The following is a 16,159-nucleotide window of genomic DNA, read 5'->3' on the forward strand; positions in this document are numbered from 1 at the left end:
GCATGGGCACAAAGACAGAAATATAGGTCAATGGAACAGAATAGAAAGCCCAGAGATAAACCCACACACCTATGGACACCTTATCTTCGACAAAGGAGGCTAGGATATACAATGGAGAAAAGACAATCTCTTTAACGAGTGGTGCTGGGAAAACTGGTCAGCCACTTGTAAAAGAATGAAACTAGAACACTTTCTAACATCATACACAAAAATAAACTCAAAATGGATTAAAGATCTAAATGTAAGACCAGAAAATATAAAACTCCTAGAGGAAAACATAGGCAAAACACTCTCCGACACAAATCACAGCAGGATCCTCTATGACTCACCTCCCAGAGGATTGGAAATAAAAGCAAAAATAAACAAATGGGACCTAACTAAACTTAAAAGCCTTTGCACAAAAAAGGAAACTATAAGCAAGATGAAAAGACAGCCTTCCAAATGGGAGAAAATAATAGCAAATGAAGCAACTGACAAAGAATTAATCTCAACTATATACAAGCAACTCCTGCAACTCAATTCCAGAAAAATGAACGACCCAATCAAAAAGTAGGCCAAAGAACTAAACAGACATTTCTCCAAAGGAGACATACAGATGTCTAATAAACACATGAAAAGATGCTCAACATCACTCATTATCAGAGAAATGCAAATCAAAACCACAAAGAGGTACCATCTCTCGCCAGTCAGAATGGCTGCTATCCAAAAGTCTACAAGCAATAAATGCTAGAGAGGGTGTGCAGAAAAGGGAACCCTCTTACGCTGTTGGTGGGAATGCAAACTAGTACAGCCACTATGGAGAACAGTGTGGAGATTTCTTTTTAAAATGGAAGTAGAACTGCCATATGACCAGCAATCCAACTGCTGGGCATACACAATGAGGAAACCAGAATTGAAAGAGACACATGTACCCCAATGTTCATCGCAGCACTGTTTATAATAGCCAGGACACAGAAGCAACCTAGAAGTCCATCAGCAGACAAATGGATAAGAAAGCAGTGGTACATATACACAATGGAATATTTCTTAGCCACTAAAAAGAATACATTTGAATCAGTTCTAACGAGGTGGCTGAAACTGGAGCCTATTATACAGAGTGAAGTCAGCCAGAAAGAAAAACAGCAGTAAAATATACTAACGCATATATATGGAATTTAGAAAGATGGTAACAATAACCCTATATGCGAGATAGCAAAAGAGACCCAGATATATAGAACAGTCTTTTGGATTGTGTGGGAGAGGGCGAGGGTGGGATGTTTGGAAAATGGCATTGAAACATGTATATTATCATATGTGAAATGAATTGCCAGTCCAGATTTGATGCATGAGATAGGGTGCTTGGGGCTGGTGCACTGGGATGACCCAGAGTGATGGGATGGGGAAGAAAGTGGGAGGGGGGTTCAGAATGGGGAACACATGTACATCTGTGGCAGATTCATGTCGATGTATGGCAAAACCACTACAATATTGTAAAGTAATTTGCCTCCAATTAAAATAAATAAATTTATATTAAAAAAAAAAGCATCCAAGCTTCATGGACCACTTTGGTGTGAGTAGCTCTGAATGTCCCCCAAATTACTCAAGCATGAGTTATTTCAGGGTTTACTCAAAGTGAAATTAATCTCCAGTCTTTTAACTGCTCATGTAGAAATGCTTCTAAATGATTAAAATTATCCTTACATTTAGCCTTTGTCTAATACTTCTGGGAAAACTAAAATTTAATTGAGTTGTAAGAAAGAAATATAACACAGGTATTGATTCAATATGAAAAAGGCCTTTTATCCTTCCAAAACAATTTCAAAAATCAAAGTGGCTTGAGGACAGTTTAGCATTTTGTAGAAACTGGTAACACTCTCAAACAATACTATTATATTTGCAAACTCTATTTTCTAAAATAGAAAGCTTGTTTTGCTACTGCCTCCCTCTCTTTTTTCCTTGCATTTATTTCTGCCCTGCCTCATTCTAAAAACCAGAGCCTGCCAGTTGTCAACATAAGCACCTAGAACTGTGGCATGGATGTAGCAAAAATATCATAAATTATATGGCTATTGATTTTCTTCTCCTGGTGTCTTCATGGTCTACTCAATACCATTGCTTCTTCAAACTGCTCAATTACCATCCTCCTCCCAAAGAAAGCATTTAATGCCTTGTATTTCAGAACCCTGAGAAACCAAATTTGTCTATAATGGTAAAATCACACTCACCTTCATTTTTCTATTGGATAAATAAAATCTGTACACACCATGATTTGAAACCTTGGGGATGCTGAGCAATATCACACTTGGAGTCAGTTGATTTAACAAAAAAAAAGGACAATCATAAAATGCTTGCACATTCAGTCCTTTAAGTCCCAGACTACATGTCCTGATTCTAAGTTGAATTCAGATATTCTTGACAGCCTTGGTAACTGAGGTAGAAGTGGTTTTTTTTCTATCTTCTCAATGAGAATTCATGATGGAAAGATTCATGAGATCTAAAGAGAATGTACAATTCTAAGAAGTATGTTTCATGCTTTGAAGGGACCTCTGCAATGATCAGAAAGTTGGAGCCAATTTAGTATAAAAAATTACGACTCTGTGACATAGGTTGACTTTACACAATCGAGCTAGCAACACTCTACCCAGTGTCCCTGACTCATAGGAATGCCATGTGTGACTGACTGAAAAATTGTGCAGCTGAATGAAAGGACTCTGTCACAGTATCTGGTCACTGTCTTCTACAGTCAAGGGCATAACATCCTAGAATCTTGATCCAGAACTTAGTGATAGTCATCAACAATGTAGACATTGTCTTCTGCTTGGATAGGCTTCAGAGCTGCATTTTTCAAAGCTCCAATGTAAGACTCTTTCAATGGAATCACACTGTAAAAGAATAACATGAGTAAGAGAAAAGATCACTTCTCAAGTATGAGCAGCCTATTTGTTTATGTTCATTCAAACCTGGGTATTTGAATTTCTCAGAGACCTATTCAAACATGCTATGAAATGCATAGAAGCTTCCAGAATTGTGAATATGAAGTTACAGGAAATTATTTTTTATAAGGAGGTAGAAAGTCACACCTTTTGGTTTCAAAAAACTCACACTAGTCTCTTTCAAGACACTCATGCAATAGAACACAAAAATTTATAATCTAAGAAGACAAATACCACACATCAAATTGAAGTACTAAACCAGGATGCACAGTCTCAAAGATGGCCAGGAAATGGTTTGGCTCGTGTTTTTCTAGCTGAGAACTGTGACCCTTTAGCAAATGTTATTTAGTGGTATGTATCCCGTATTTGACTCATTGGAAATGACCCTGATGCTGGGAGGGATTGGGGCAGGAGGAGAAGGGGACGACAGAGGATGAGATGGTTGGATGGCATCACCAACTCGAGGGACATGGGTTTGAGTAAACTCTGGGAGTTGGTGATGGATAGGGACACCTGGTGTGCTGCAATGAATGGGGTCGCAAAGAGTTGGACACGACTGAGTGACTGAACTGAACTAAACTGAACTGATCCTGTATTTAAGATAAATATATATGTCTACAAAATATCAGAGCATATCAGATGTAGTAAAATAGTATTGCTTCACCTATGTCCGATGCTGTAAAGAGCAATATTGCATAGGAACCTGGAATGTTAGGGCCATGAATCAAGGCAGATTGGAAGTGGTCAAACAGGAGATGGCAAGAGTGAATGTCAACATTCTAGGAATCAGTGAACTAAAATGGACTGGAATGGGTGAATTTAACTCAGATGACCATTATATCTACTACTGTGGGCAGGAATCCCTTAGAAGAAATGGAGTAGCCATCATGGTCAACAGAAGAGTCCAAAATGCAGTACTTGAATGCAGTCTCAAAAATGACAGAATTATCTCTGTTTGTTTCCAAGGCAAACCATTCAATATCACGGTAATCCAAGCCTATGCCCCAACCAGTAACACTGAATAAGCTGAAGTTGAATGGTTCTATGAAGACCTACAAGACCTTTTAGAACTAACATCCAAAAACGATATCCTTTTCATTACAGGGGACTGGAATGCAAAAGTAGGAAGTCAAGAAACACTTGGAGAAACAGGCAAATTTGGCCTTGGGAGTATGGAATGAAGCAGGGCAAAGGCTAATAGAGTTTTGCCAAGAGAACACACTGGTTATAGCAAACATCCTCTTTGAACAACACAAGAGAAGACTCTACACATGGACATCACCAGATGGTCAACACCGAAATCAGATTGATTATATTCTTTGCGGCCAAAGATGGAGAAGCTCTATATAGTCAGCAAAAACAAGACCGGGAGCTCAGATCATGAGCTCCTTATTGCCAAATTCAGACGTAAATCGAAGAAAGTAGGGAAAACCATTAGACCATTCAGGTATGCCCTAAATCAAATCCCTTATGACTATATAGTGGAAGTGAAAAATAGATTTAAGGGACTAGATCTGATAGAGAGCCTGATGAACTATGGACGGAGGTTCGTGACATTGTACAGGAGACAGGGATCAAGACCATCCCAATGGAAAAGAAATGCAAAAAGGCAAAATGGCTGTCTGAGGAGGCCTTACAAATAGCTGTGAAAAGAAGAGAAGTGAAGAACAAAGGAGAAAAGGAAAGATGTTCCCATTTGGATGCAGAGTTCCAAAGAATAGCAAGGAGAAATAAGAAAGTCATCCTCAGCGATCAAGGCAAAGAAATAGAGGAAAACAACAGAATGGGAAAGACTAGAGATCTCGTCAAGAAAATTAGAGATACCAAGGGAACATTTCATGCAAAGATGGATGTTTGATAAAGGACAGAAATGGTATGGACCTGAGACAAGCAGAAGATATTAAGAAGAGGTGGCAAGAATATACAGAAGAACTGTACAAAAATATCCTCATGACCCTGATAATCATGATGGTGTGATCCCTCACCTAGAGCCAGACATCCTGGAATGTGAAGTCAGGTGGGCCTTAGAAAACATCACTACAAACAAAGCCAGTGGAGGTGATGGAATTCCAGTTGAACTATTTCAAATCCTGAAAGATGATGCTGTGAAAGTGCTGCACTCAATATGCCAGTAAATTTGGAAAACTCAGCAGTGGCCACAGGGCTGGAAAAGGTCAGTTTTCATTCCGATCCCTAAGAAAGGCAATCCCAAGGAATGCTCAAACTACTGCACAATTGCACTCATCTCAGACACTAGTAAAGTAATGCTCAAAATTCTCCAAGCCAGGCTTCAGCGATACATGAACTGTGAACTTCCAGAAGTTCAAGCTCACTTTAGAAAAGGCAGAGGAAACAGAGATCAAATGGCCAACATCTGCTGGATCATCAAAAAAGCAAGAGTTCCAAAAAAACATCTATTTCTACTTCATTGACTATGCAAAAGTCTTTGACTGTGTGGATCACAATAAACTGTGGAAAATTCTGAAAGAGATGGGAATACCAGACCACCTAACACACCACTCAAGAAACCTATATGCAGGTCAGGAAGCAACAGAACTGGACATGGAACAACAGACTGGTTCCAAATAGGATGTGGAGTATGTCAAGGCTATATATTGTCACCCTGCTTATTTAACTTATATGCAGAGTACATCATGAGAAACGCTGGGCTGAAAGAAGCACAAGCTGGAATCAAGATTGCCAGGAGGAATATCAATAACCTCCGATATGCAGATGACACCACCCTTATGGCAGAAAGTGAAGAGGAACTAAAAAGCATCTTGATGAAAATGAAAGAGGAGAGTGAAAAAGTTGGTTTAAAGCTCAACATTCAGAAAACTAAGATCATGGCACCTGGTCCCATCATTTCATGGCAAATAGATGGGGAAACAGTGGAATAGTGTCAGACTTTATTTTTGGGGACTCCAAAATCACTGCAGATGGTGATTACAGCCATGAAATTAAAAGATGCTTACTCCTTGGAAGGAAAGCTATGACCAAGCTAGATAGCGTATTAAAAAGCAGAGACAGTACTTTGCCAACAAAGGTCCATCTAGTCAAGGCTATGGTTTCTCCAGTGGTCCAGCACTGAATGAAATCACATAACAAACTAAACAACCCATTTAAATGATAACCCTGAAATAATACCTGCAATTTAGTTCTCTTGCTCTAAGAGATAACATTTGAGGTGTTATTTCTGTAGCAGTTATGACAAAATTCCAGGGAAATATAGAGATGCTTGGAGAAGGAAATGGCAACCCACTTCAGTATTCTTGCCTGGAGAATCCCAGGGACAGAGAAGCCTAGTGGGCTGAGGTCTATGGGGTCCCACAGTCAGACACGACTGAAGTGACTTAGCAGCAGCAGCAGCAGCAGCACAGAGATGCTAAAATCATCACTGGAAGGTTGAACAGCAATGGAGGTGCTCTATATACTAGATTTTTCAGGATCCAGAGTATAAAATGGAGGACTCGGAAGGAAAAGAGGAGAGAGACAGAGAAATTTTCCTTAGGCTTACTAGAGTAAGAACATCAAAAGGCATTATTAACACAACCCATTTCAAACTTACCGTAGTGGCTCCGCCTTGCTACCCAGGCAAAAATATCCTAAATTGAGGGGGAAATGAAGAGAAAATTAAACATGCAAGCCAAAGAGTTCATGAAAAATTTTTTCCAAACTAGTACATTATTACGATTATTACTTTAATATGAGCAAAATCAGTACAGCTCTCAGAGTCTAAAAAAAAAAAATTAATTTAGAAGAAAGAATATTTTTGAAAAGAAGGAGAAAAAAATCAATCTGGACCCTAACCTGACAACTCCAGGTAACTTCTCTTGAATCTATAGGAGCCAAGTAAGCCCCTTGGTATAAAGTATCTTGTGATTCATAGGTTTAGTGTATTGACCTACATGCCCTAGCTTACATTAATGCCATTATATTTCACTGAAAAAATCCTGAATATTGCGTTTCTCCCATAGATGACAGGTTTTACACACACATACACACACAACTGGTGGAAGGAAACCAGGAGGTGTTGGATGACTGTCATGTGAAACCCTTTATACTTCTCCTAGCTCTGAAATCATGTACACTCCTAATGTCTCTTGTGCTTCTTCTATTAAGTGTGTGTTATAAAACCATCAACAGTTTTACCCCCGATAGGGATAAAAAATTTGTTATTGAGGGAATGGGAAAAGAACAAAATGGGAGGGAAAAATCTTGTTTATTACAGTGGCTTTTGACTTCCAAATCTCAACTTTACACTGCTGCTGCTGCTGCTAAGTCGATTCAGTTGTGTCCGATTTTGTGTGACCCCATGGACGGTAGCCCACCAGGCACCCCCGTCCCTGGGATTCTCCAGGCAAGAACACTGGAGTGGGTTACCATTTCCTTCTTCAATGCATGAAAGTGAAGTCGCTCAGCCATGTCTGGCTCTTCAGGACCCTGTGGACTGCAGCCTACCAGGTTCCTCCGTCCATGGGATTTTCCAGGCAAGAGTATTGGAGTGGGGTGCCATCGCCTACTCCAACTTTACACAACCAGTGCTTATTTCTCCATATTTAATTTCTCCTATGGGGAAATTAAATATCATGTTTATGGAACAATCAATTTAAGATAAATAAAAAATAAGGAAAGAACAAGGTAAGAACCAAGGAAGTTACGTGAAACTGATATCATATAGAATGTATAGCTACATGCATTTGGCTCAAGAATACTCCTATGGGCTCAAGAATATTCCTGAATATTTCAGTCCTGAGGTGACTTACTTCTCCTAATCCAGAAAACCACAAACATGAGCAACAATGCCAAAACGGTAACAGAGATTCCAACGTAGACTCCCTTGTTGGTGATCATCCATGTTTCTTGTGCCAGAGCCGCAAGCTACAGAAACATCAGCAGATCAAACACAAAACAGAAAAATAAAACCATCTTGTTAGAGTTATAGGCAGAAAACATCTCAGAAAATAATATACCTAGATCATGAAGGGTAAGACCAAATGATGTAAAGTTATAGCCTTATGATGAAATTCTAAGACAACGCAAAATTCAAACTGTATTTGGGGGTGGTGGAAATGTTTACATCTTACTAGCGGTGGTATTTAGAGAAGGGTACAGATTTGTTAAAATTCAAACCGTATGCTTCAAATGAGTGTGCTTTATTATTATAGTTTATACATATTGTAAAAATAATAAGCTCCTTTCATAAATAATCCTCTTATGATGCTAATAAAAAACAATTTTGGTCCCTATATAGTTGCCATGGTGGTGCTATTTCAATGTGTTCAGTTCCTGAAACTGGATTAAAACACTTTTTTGAACTAGAATTCAAGATTCTATGCCTTTGTAAATGGGCATGAAAGTAGCTGCTCAGATTCATGGCTCTGCTTAACAATTAAAATGCTGTGCAACTGGGAAAAAAATTCCTAGTGTGAGGGATCATCACGTCCTAGAGTAAACACAAAACTTACCAGGCCATCATGCTTGCCTCCTTTACATAGCTTAATTCTAATTCTAAAGATGTCCCACCAGGTAGGTATTTTAACAGAAAGGAAGTGGAAAATCAGAGAAAAAGATTAAGTCTCAAGTCTCCTACTGCATGAGTTTAATCTCTGGAGTCAGAATCCCAGATTAACTTTTATTTAGTTGCTCTGTGACCCTAGCAAGTTATTTAGCCTCTCCAAACCTCTTTTTCTGTCAAATGCAGATTAAATAGTGTTTTGGGGAAAGGTACTTTAGGTACCTCGTGATAAACACTATGAGGAATACAGAGGAGGGTGGCCTAGCCTCTGAGCTGTCCTTGCCTAAATGGAAATCAGTCAGTGCCTTGGGAGGGAAAAGCGGTGTTATTACCTTCCTTGAGGGAGGTAAAGCAGTTAGATGGAATACAGGGTTACAGGAAGCAGTCTTTGCTTGCTTTTTAAAAAATATTATGTTGCATAAAAACTGGAAATTATTTTAGAGTATGTAGCTCAGGATAAAGAAAGAAAAACAAAAATCAACCATAATTTCAACATCCAGAAATAGTTACTATTATCATTTTTCATTACATACCCTTCTAGAATTTTATCTTTCTAGTACTTTTCTTAACAGAAACAGTTACCCTATCCAATGTATACTACACTATATACATCATTTTATTTTATATCTATAAACTATATAATATATATATATTTGCTTTTTTGGTTTTTTTTTTTTTTTTTTTGGCAATGCTACATGGCATGTGGGATCTTAGTGCCCTGATCAGCCATTGAACTTGTACTTACTTCATTGGAGGCATGGAGTCTTAATCATTGGACTGTCAGGGAAGTCCCAATGCTATTTGAAGCCTTAGTTTTTTCATTTAACAATTGACACTGTCTTCTCATGGCAGGAAGTACACTGCAGTGACAACATTGTTATGGCAATAAATGGGCATACTTAATTGATAAGTAATTAATCTCCTATTATGGAATGTTTAGGTTGTTTGTCACATTTTCATGATAATAAACAGCAGCAATGTATATCTTGTTTCATACATCTTTATGTATATGTTCATTCTCTCCTTACGATGCAGATCAATAAGTTGACCTATTGGGTGGATCTATATGCTGCCTGGTTTTAAGATACCTGGGAGACACCTTGATATCTTCACAGTCAAGACACAAAAAGCCCACGATTGTGCTACCACCTATTGCGAACTTGCTTCTATATTGCTTATATTATATAGAAGAGATTAACTGCTACTAAATACACCTGTCCTGCAGATAACTGAGGTCAAAAACAATCTTATCATTCAGAGTGTTTGTTTCTTTTTTTTAAACTAGTGTAAGTCTGACTGACAGGACATTTACATGGTGGCAGTTCTGCTATTTAACAAGCACAAACAAATTCAGCCCCTATCCATCAGATCAATCAGTACCCATCTCATCAGAGTGATTAATCTTTCATATCATTCCTACCTGGTAGTGTTCTCATTGTCACCAAGTTATGCAATATAAGGCCATTTGACGTCACATTAACCGCACTTTGCCTGAACTTGAATTTCTCTTACAATGTCCATGCTGCAACTTCTCACCACTTGCAATCAAGATTACTCTCATACCTGAATCTATTCATGTTTTTTGCTTCTAAGAGTTATTTGCACATAGTGAAAGGAAAGTTGTTTCACCCAAGGGAGCCAAAAGTAAAAATCTCACTGATAAGTTCTTCTAACTTATGCACAAAGATGAGGCTTTCATGAACATCATGAGACTATAGTCCCTTGGATTTTTCCCAAGCTAATTGTGGGAAAGGTGCGAGAACAAATTACAGAATTACAAAGTTGTTGAAGACCTGAGGACCTTAACATGTCATCATATGGGGAGGATATATATAGAAAGACCCAACAGTGGCCTCAAATTTTCTCTATAGGAGGAAAATTGGGTTGGAAAATGATATTAGGAGGCCTATGTTTAAGGAATCACACTTTCATTGACCTAATATTTTTGGTGGGGATGGCCCCCATTACACTATATCAATTCAAGGCATGTTATTTCTCTAACAATGATCTACATCTTTCTTGGTATGTAACGTTAATTCACTATGCCTGAAATAATTCTGCTGGGAGCCATTATGGGAGATCCCACCCATGATGAGGTTATGAAGAAAATACCTGACACGCAAGGCCGTTCAGGATCCCATCCATGACGAGGTCATGACACACAAGGCAATTCAGGATACAAGGGACCCTCCAGGCTGGCCTTGGTCTCTACCCCACCCTGTATCCTCCCCCCTTTTCTGTTGTTGTTCTTGTTTGCCCTGCTGCAGATTCTTGTGTTGCCTGCCGAGAGCTCTCCTGCTCCTCTTTCATTGAATAAAAACCAACTTAAAACCCTAATTAATAAATCTCCTAGACGCTGGTACCCTATGAAGGGGCCAGGGATGAAAGAAATGCTTCAATTCAAAACCTTTGGCTGGCATTCTGGCTTGTTTGATAAATGTGTGCTTCCCATTGCAAGAGATTAGCTGGTGACTTCTTGCAGGCAGTTAACTTTTAGACTAAGAGCCTGTTTTGTGCTATATCTGCTGTTTTTGCAATCCTTTGCATTTCTGTTCCATAATAATGTAATCCTATCTGGTTCCCATAGGGATGACGCCTAGTAGAAAGAAAATAGATTAACCACAAATAAGACAGGGTCGGCTACTGAAGTTGCTTACAGTTACACCAGGTGCAAGCCATAAATTGTCAACAGGCCTGAAGGCCAAAAGATATTATACATAGAGATTAACCATAAAAAAGGCCCTAATAGGCACAGAGCCCTTCGGGGGGTGAGGAAGCCCTATTAGAGAACACAAAAAATATTATTTTAAAAGTGGTTATTGGATCAATGCTTGATTGCTGTTAATGTGCTGAGGTGCTGAGGTTGTGCAGTGGAAACTACTGTTAATGTAGTTAAAGATCTAGAAAAATAAGAGTTTAGCCCTAGTGTAAAAACAATAAGATAATTGTTAATTTTAACTAGGAGTGCTAAACAGAGGCTGCCTCAGAGTCTTTGTGTGTTAAACTTTTTAGATAAATTTAGCTAAGAACTTCTGCAAAAAGACTGATCTTTGTGTTAACAGGATTGTATTTCTACTAAGTTACAAATTGCTATACCATGAGATCGCCACTTTTGTGTTTTCTGCTAAGCTCAAGGCCAAAAGATAATGTACAAAAAAATCTATGGAAAAGACTCTCATAAACAAAAAAGTATGCAGAGAACACCTGGCTTCATGAAGGACAAGCTGATGTAATGTTAAACTAAGTCTGTGTGCTTATCCTCCCCTTAGAAATGTACTAACTTAGGGTATAAAAGCTACGGTGAAAAACAAAGCACGGGCCAGACTCTGCTGCACATCCCGGTCTGGTCTCTCTCTATCTCTCTCTATCTCTCTCTATCTCTCTCTCTCTCTCTCTCCCTCTCACTCGCTGACGCCATTCATCCTGAGGGTTCCCCTGGATCCTGCTGGGGCAAGGACCCCGGCATAATTCACTCTTTTTTTCTTATTTTCTGGTCAACAGAAAATCTGTCCTGGGTGTATATGTGTGTCTAGAGTAAAATATCACTTTCCAGGTCTTTCTAACAAAGTAGTACACCTAAATAGACTTTTAAAATTAATTAAAGTATCCCTATTTAAGAATCAGATTCCTTTCTTCCTTTATTTTCTAAATTAGAAAGAATCAATCTGTGGACTAGTCTGACAATAACAATCTCTAAATGTAACTTGATTCCAGAAGAGACATATAAGTGAATCAGGCTAATAAAATAGGAAGGAATATGCTTACAGTTTCATTGTTATGCCACTGGGGATCTGGAGACTGTGTCACAGTGCCATTTCCATCTGCTCAACATGAAAGAAAATTAATAAGAATTACAAAAAGATATTGAACTTTCCTGCAAACACCAAATATATTCACACTGCCTTTTGGTAATGAAGGGAAAGTTCAATAATCATATGGCCGAATGCTGTAGACATCTCAAGTTAATACCAAGTTACTAACATTTATTAATTTAAGTAGTAAGGTTGTGCTTCTTAACCATTTTGTCATGGACCCCTTGAAAATGAACCCTCTTTTTTCTCCCTATGGAAAAACATTGCATGCTCACAGAAAATTTACTGACAATTTTAACTAGGTTAAAAATTACCAATTACAGATAATCAATATTTTCATGGCAGCTCAGAAACTTCCAATGAGGGCTCAGAGGTCATTACACATCCAAAGAGCAGAACCACTCTGTTCAAAATGAACATTACATTGGTTTTACACTCAAAATGTGAGTGAAATGCACTAAGATGCCTCAAACAGGTGGCATCCAACTCCTACATTATATGCCTGTGTACCCAGACAGTGATCTAAATGTGCTTTAGAAAATATGTTACATCACTCTCAAGGCCACGATACTTTATACTACCTAAAATCCCAATATAAAAGGATATTATGCCTTAAAGTTTTGAATGTCCAAATTTTAATAGTGTTTTGAAATATCTCTTTAGTCACACAGAACAGATACTGTTGGCCCTTCTAAGCAACTATAGGTCAAATACAGGATTCTCGCTTTACCAAGTATCTATTATAGACAAGCACTTTACTACCTTATACCAATTTTCTTAATCCGAAATTTTAGATGAGGTGCTGAAATGTCTGAAGTTTCCAACTATACTAAAGGACAAACGCCTCAGGTCATAACCACGGCAAACATTATGTTCCCATTCAATGAAAATACTGCAGGTCTCAGAGATTCCCATACTACTGACAGAGCTATAAAATCGTCATTTTCTAATGGTAGTGAAATCATGAACTAAACATATCCCCCTAAGTTCTCAAACTTTACATCACTGTATCTACAATTTAAACATTCCGACACTACTTCTTCAAGAGACAAAGACAGTATCTACAGTCTAGTCTCTGTGTATGATTTATGTTATAACCTTAAATCCTTAAGCTATAGAATGAGTGATGTTGTAAAAAAATAGCAAGGACTTGAGTCAGATAAAACTGACATGTCACTTACCAATGTGACCTTGATCAACGTCCTTTACATACACATTATATATATATGCATGTAAATTTTGTATTTATATTTCTAGCTGGAGTAACCTTGAACTACAAGCTGTTGATAGCACCTGTCTCATAAAGTTGTCACATCAGATGATGCATGTAAGGTGCTTAACACCATATAAAACAAATATCAGGTATCACAATTATGTTGCAAATATAACATTAGGAGCAAGGGGGAAGGGACACCATGCAATGGATTTTCCAAATATCAAGTACTTCATTCCTTACAAACATGTAGTGAGGAGTGAAATCACTTGCCCATGGGCGTGCAGTTTGAAACTGCCATTGGCGGGCAGTTGAATTGGAAGCTGTTTGTCTCTGAAGTAAAACTAAATGTCCTCCTTAGTCTGGCAATGGCAAGAAATAAACCTTCCCTGAAAGAATTAAATGAGATAATATACAACAATTTGCTGGCACATGCATCTGAAAAGGTAGGTGCAGGCCATATGAAACCAAAATTCTGTCTGGACTAACATTCTTTGCTTTGTGAGGCTTTAACCCACTGAAGTGTGACTCGGGCACTGTGAGAACTTGGCTGAAGGGCCTCAGAGATGTTGCCAAGACAGCAGCAGTCACAGAAGTCATGGGGACACAGCTGCTCCAATGCCTGTTCTATGCTGGCAAGTCTACCTTGACCAGGTTTTAGTGACATATTTTAGAGAACAATTTCCCATTTCCTACTTTGTTCTTCCTCTTAGCCTAAAAGTGTGGGGTACAGTTGCTCCAACTGCTCTTACATGTATTTTTATCTGCTTTCTCTTTGTTTTTGTGCCCAGAAACAGTTCACACCAAGGATTCCACTTTCAAAACCAAATGGCACTATTAGCTAATTCCAATTAAATTGGTCCCTCTCTGAGTCCCACTGCATGTCCATTTTCAATTAAGAGCTTCCTTGACTGATTGGCAAAGTAGCCCACCCTGGGTGTCTGCTACATATTAGTACCTCCTGAACATGATGAATCATACACACAAGTCTTACAAAGCCTGACCTTGTTTGGATGCTTCACAGTCACAGGGACAAATAAGCCAGTTCTGAATTACAAAGGGGTTCACATGTGGTGCTCTCCAAATTTACCACCATGGGTAACAGAGTTAGCTGGGAAAGATGACAATTCAATATCATCTTTCTCCATTGTAGGAAAAACAGACTAATCTTACATCTCAAAAGAATATGGACTTTCCAAAGCAAGGGAGAACTGGGAGACTTTTGGAGCAGAATAGCACAATCCTAGTGGGACATGCCTCTTTGGTTCTGGTGTCCATGTCCTCAACCCAACTCAAAGTGTCCATGTGAAATGAAAGCTCGACACAGCAGCAGGGGAGCCTCCTGGTTCCATGTAGTTTCTGGGGCTTAGAGGAAGCATAAACAGGTGACCAGTTTGGTCTGGACCAGTTTGGATTTAATTGTTTTAAGGCTCTGTCCAGGGAAGTACACCTACGAATAAGTTTAAAGACAAGGCTGATTCATTTTATTTAGAAAAATGTGGATATGCATGTGGATGGTCCCAAATCATACAAGCTGCCTATGTCACTCAAATGTACATATTTCCGGACATTCTAAGTAACAGTCATAATGGCCACACTATCACTTACCTTGTAACTGTGTCCCAAGATCTTTATCTCAAATAATGCTTGGAAGAATAAGTAATATTTCACCCATTTTCCAAAGGATAAAAACAGATTCAAAGAGGGTAATAAGACATTTGTTCAAGTTGCATAGCTGAGTGGAATAGCCATTGTTGGCATTCAAGTCATGCTTCTCTTATTTTAGAATATGTGCTCTTAACAATGTGCTAATATTTATCAAAATTTGAAAGCTCCCAGGTGTTCAAGAAAGAAACTGAAGTTACCTGTTGAACAAGAGTGCCATGGTGAGCTGGTTATGTTTGTTTCATACACGGTAGTAGGCTGGGTTTCTGCTGTCTGAGTTGGAGAAGATAAAGAAGCTATAGGAATGACAAGAACAGAAAAATAGTGTTCAATTAGTGGAGGAAATTTACACCCCCAGCAGAAAAACAAACAAAACTAAATCAGAAATTACCCTTGACTCTTTCTTAGAAATATTTTAATAGATGCCCTTTACGTACTACCCTGCTATGTAGGCATTTCATTATCATGAATAAATCTGATCTAGATAATGAACTGAGAGCTTAACAACAGAATTATTTCACTTTTTATATTTCTTTTGTTGTTCAGTTGCTAAGTCATGTCTGACTCTTTGCAACCCCATGACTGCAGCATGCCATGCTTCCCTGTTCTTCTCTGTCTCCTGGAGTTTGCTCAAACTCATGTCCATTAAGTCAGCAATACTGTCTAACCATCTCATTTTCTGCCACCCTCTTCTCCTTTTGCCTTCAATCTTTCCCAGCATTGTGGTCTTTTCCAATGAGTCAGCTGTTCACATAAGGTGGCCAAATTATTGGAGCTTCAGCTTTAGCATCAGTCCTGGGGCTGTCATAAGAATTAAGGGGCTTAATACTTATAAAGCAGTTAGCATGTTTCCTAACACAGGAAACAGAGTAAACATTAACTTCACTGAAATCTTATCCTCAAGTGTTGGGTTAGGCTTCAAAATGGATTAAATGGTCTCTATCCAGAGCTCCTTATAAGACAGAATCTCATTCACTTGGCCCTGTTCTGGCACCCTTATTTTTTCCTCATAATTCTATGTTAAGCTGGGCTGAATGCA

At 38.6% G+C, this 16,159-nt stretch overlaps 1 protein-coding gene across 1 annotated transcript in view; it reads right to left on the reverse strand.

The window, feature by feature from the left end:
* Nucleotides 1-1,435: 1,435 nt before the first annotated feature.
* Nucleotides 1,436-16,159, reverse strand: part of LOC133062604 (hepatitis A virus cellular receptor 1-like) — a 37,244-nt gene continuing 22,520 nt past the window's right edge. The window contains exons 6-10 of the mRNA XM_061151825.1: nucleotides 15,321-15,416; nucleotides 12,196-12,251; nucleotides 7,679-7,793; nucleotides 6,481-6,517; nucleotides 1,436-2,861 (exon numbers count right to left, since the gene is read on the reverse strand). Of these exons, the coding sequence (XP_061007808.1) occupies nucleotides 2,759-2,861; nucleotides 6,481-6,517; nucleotides 7,679-7,793; nucleotides 12,196-12,251; nucleotides 15,321-15,416 (407 nt within the window). The 3' untranslated portion in view covers nucleotides 1,436-2,758. The remainder of the gene's footprint in view (nucleotides 2,862-6,480; nucleotides 6,518-7,678; nucleotides 7,794-12,195; nucleotides 12,252-15,320; nucleotides 15,417-16,159) is intronic.

The sequence above is a fragment of the Dama dama genome, chromosome 9 (genome assembly GCF_033118175.1).
Source record: "Dama dama isolate Ldn47 chromosome 9, ASM3311817v1, whole genome shotgun sequence".
Taxonomy (NCBI): Eukaryota; Metazoa; Chordata; class Mammalia; order Artiodactyla; family Cervidae; genus Dama; species Dama dama.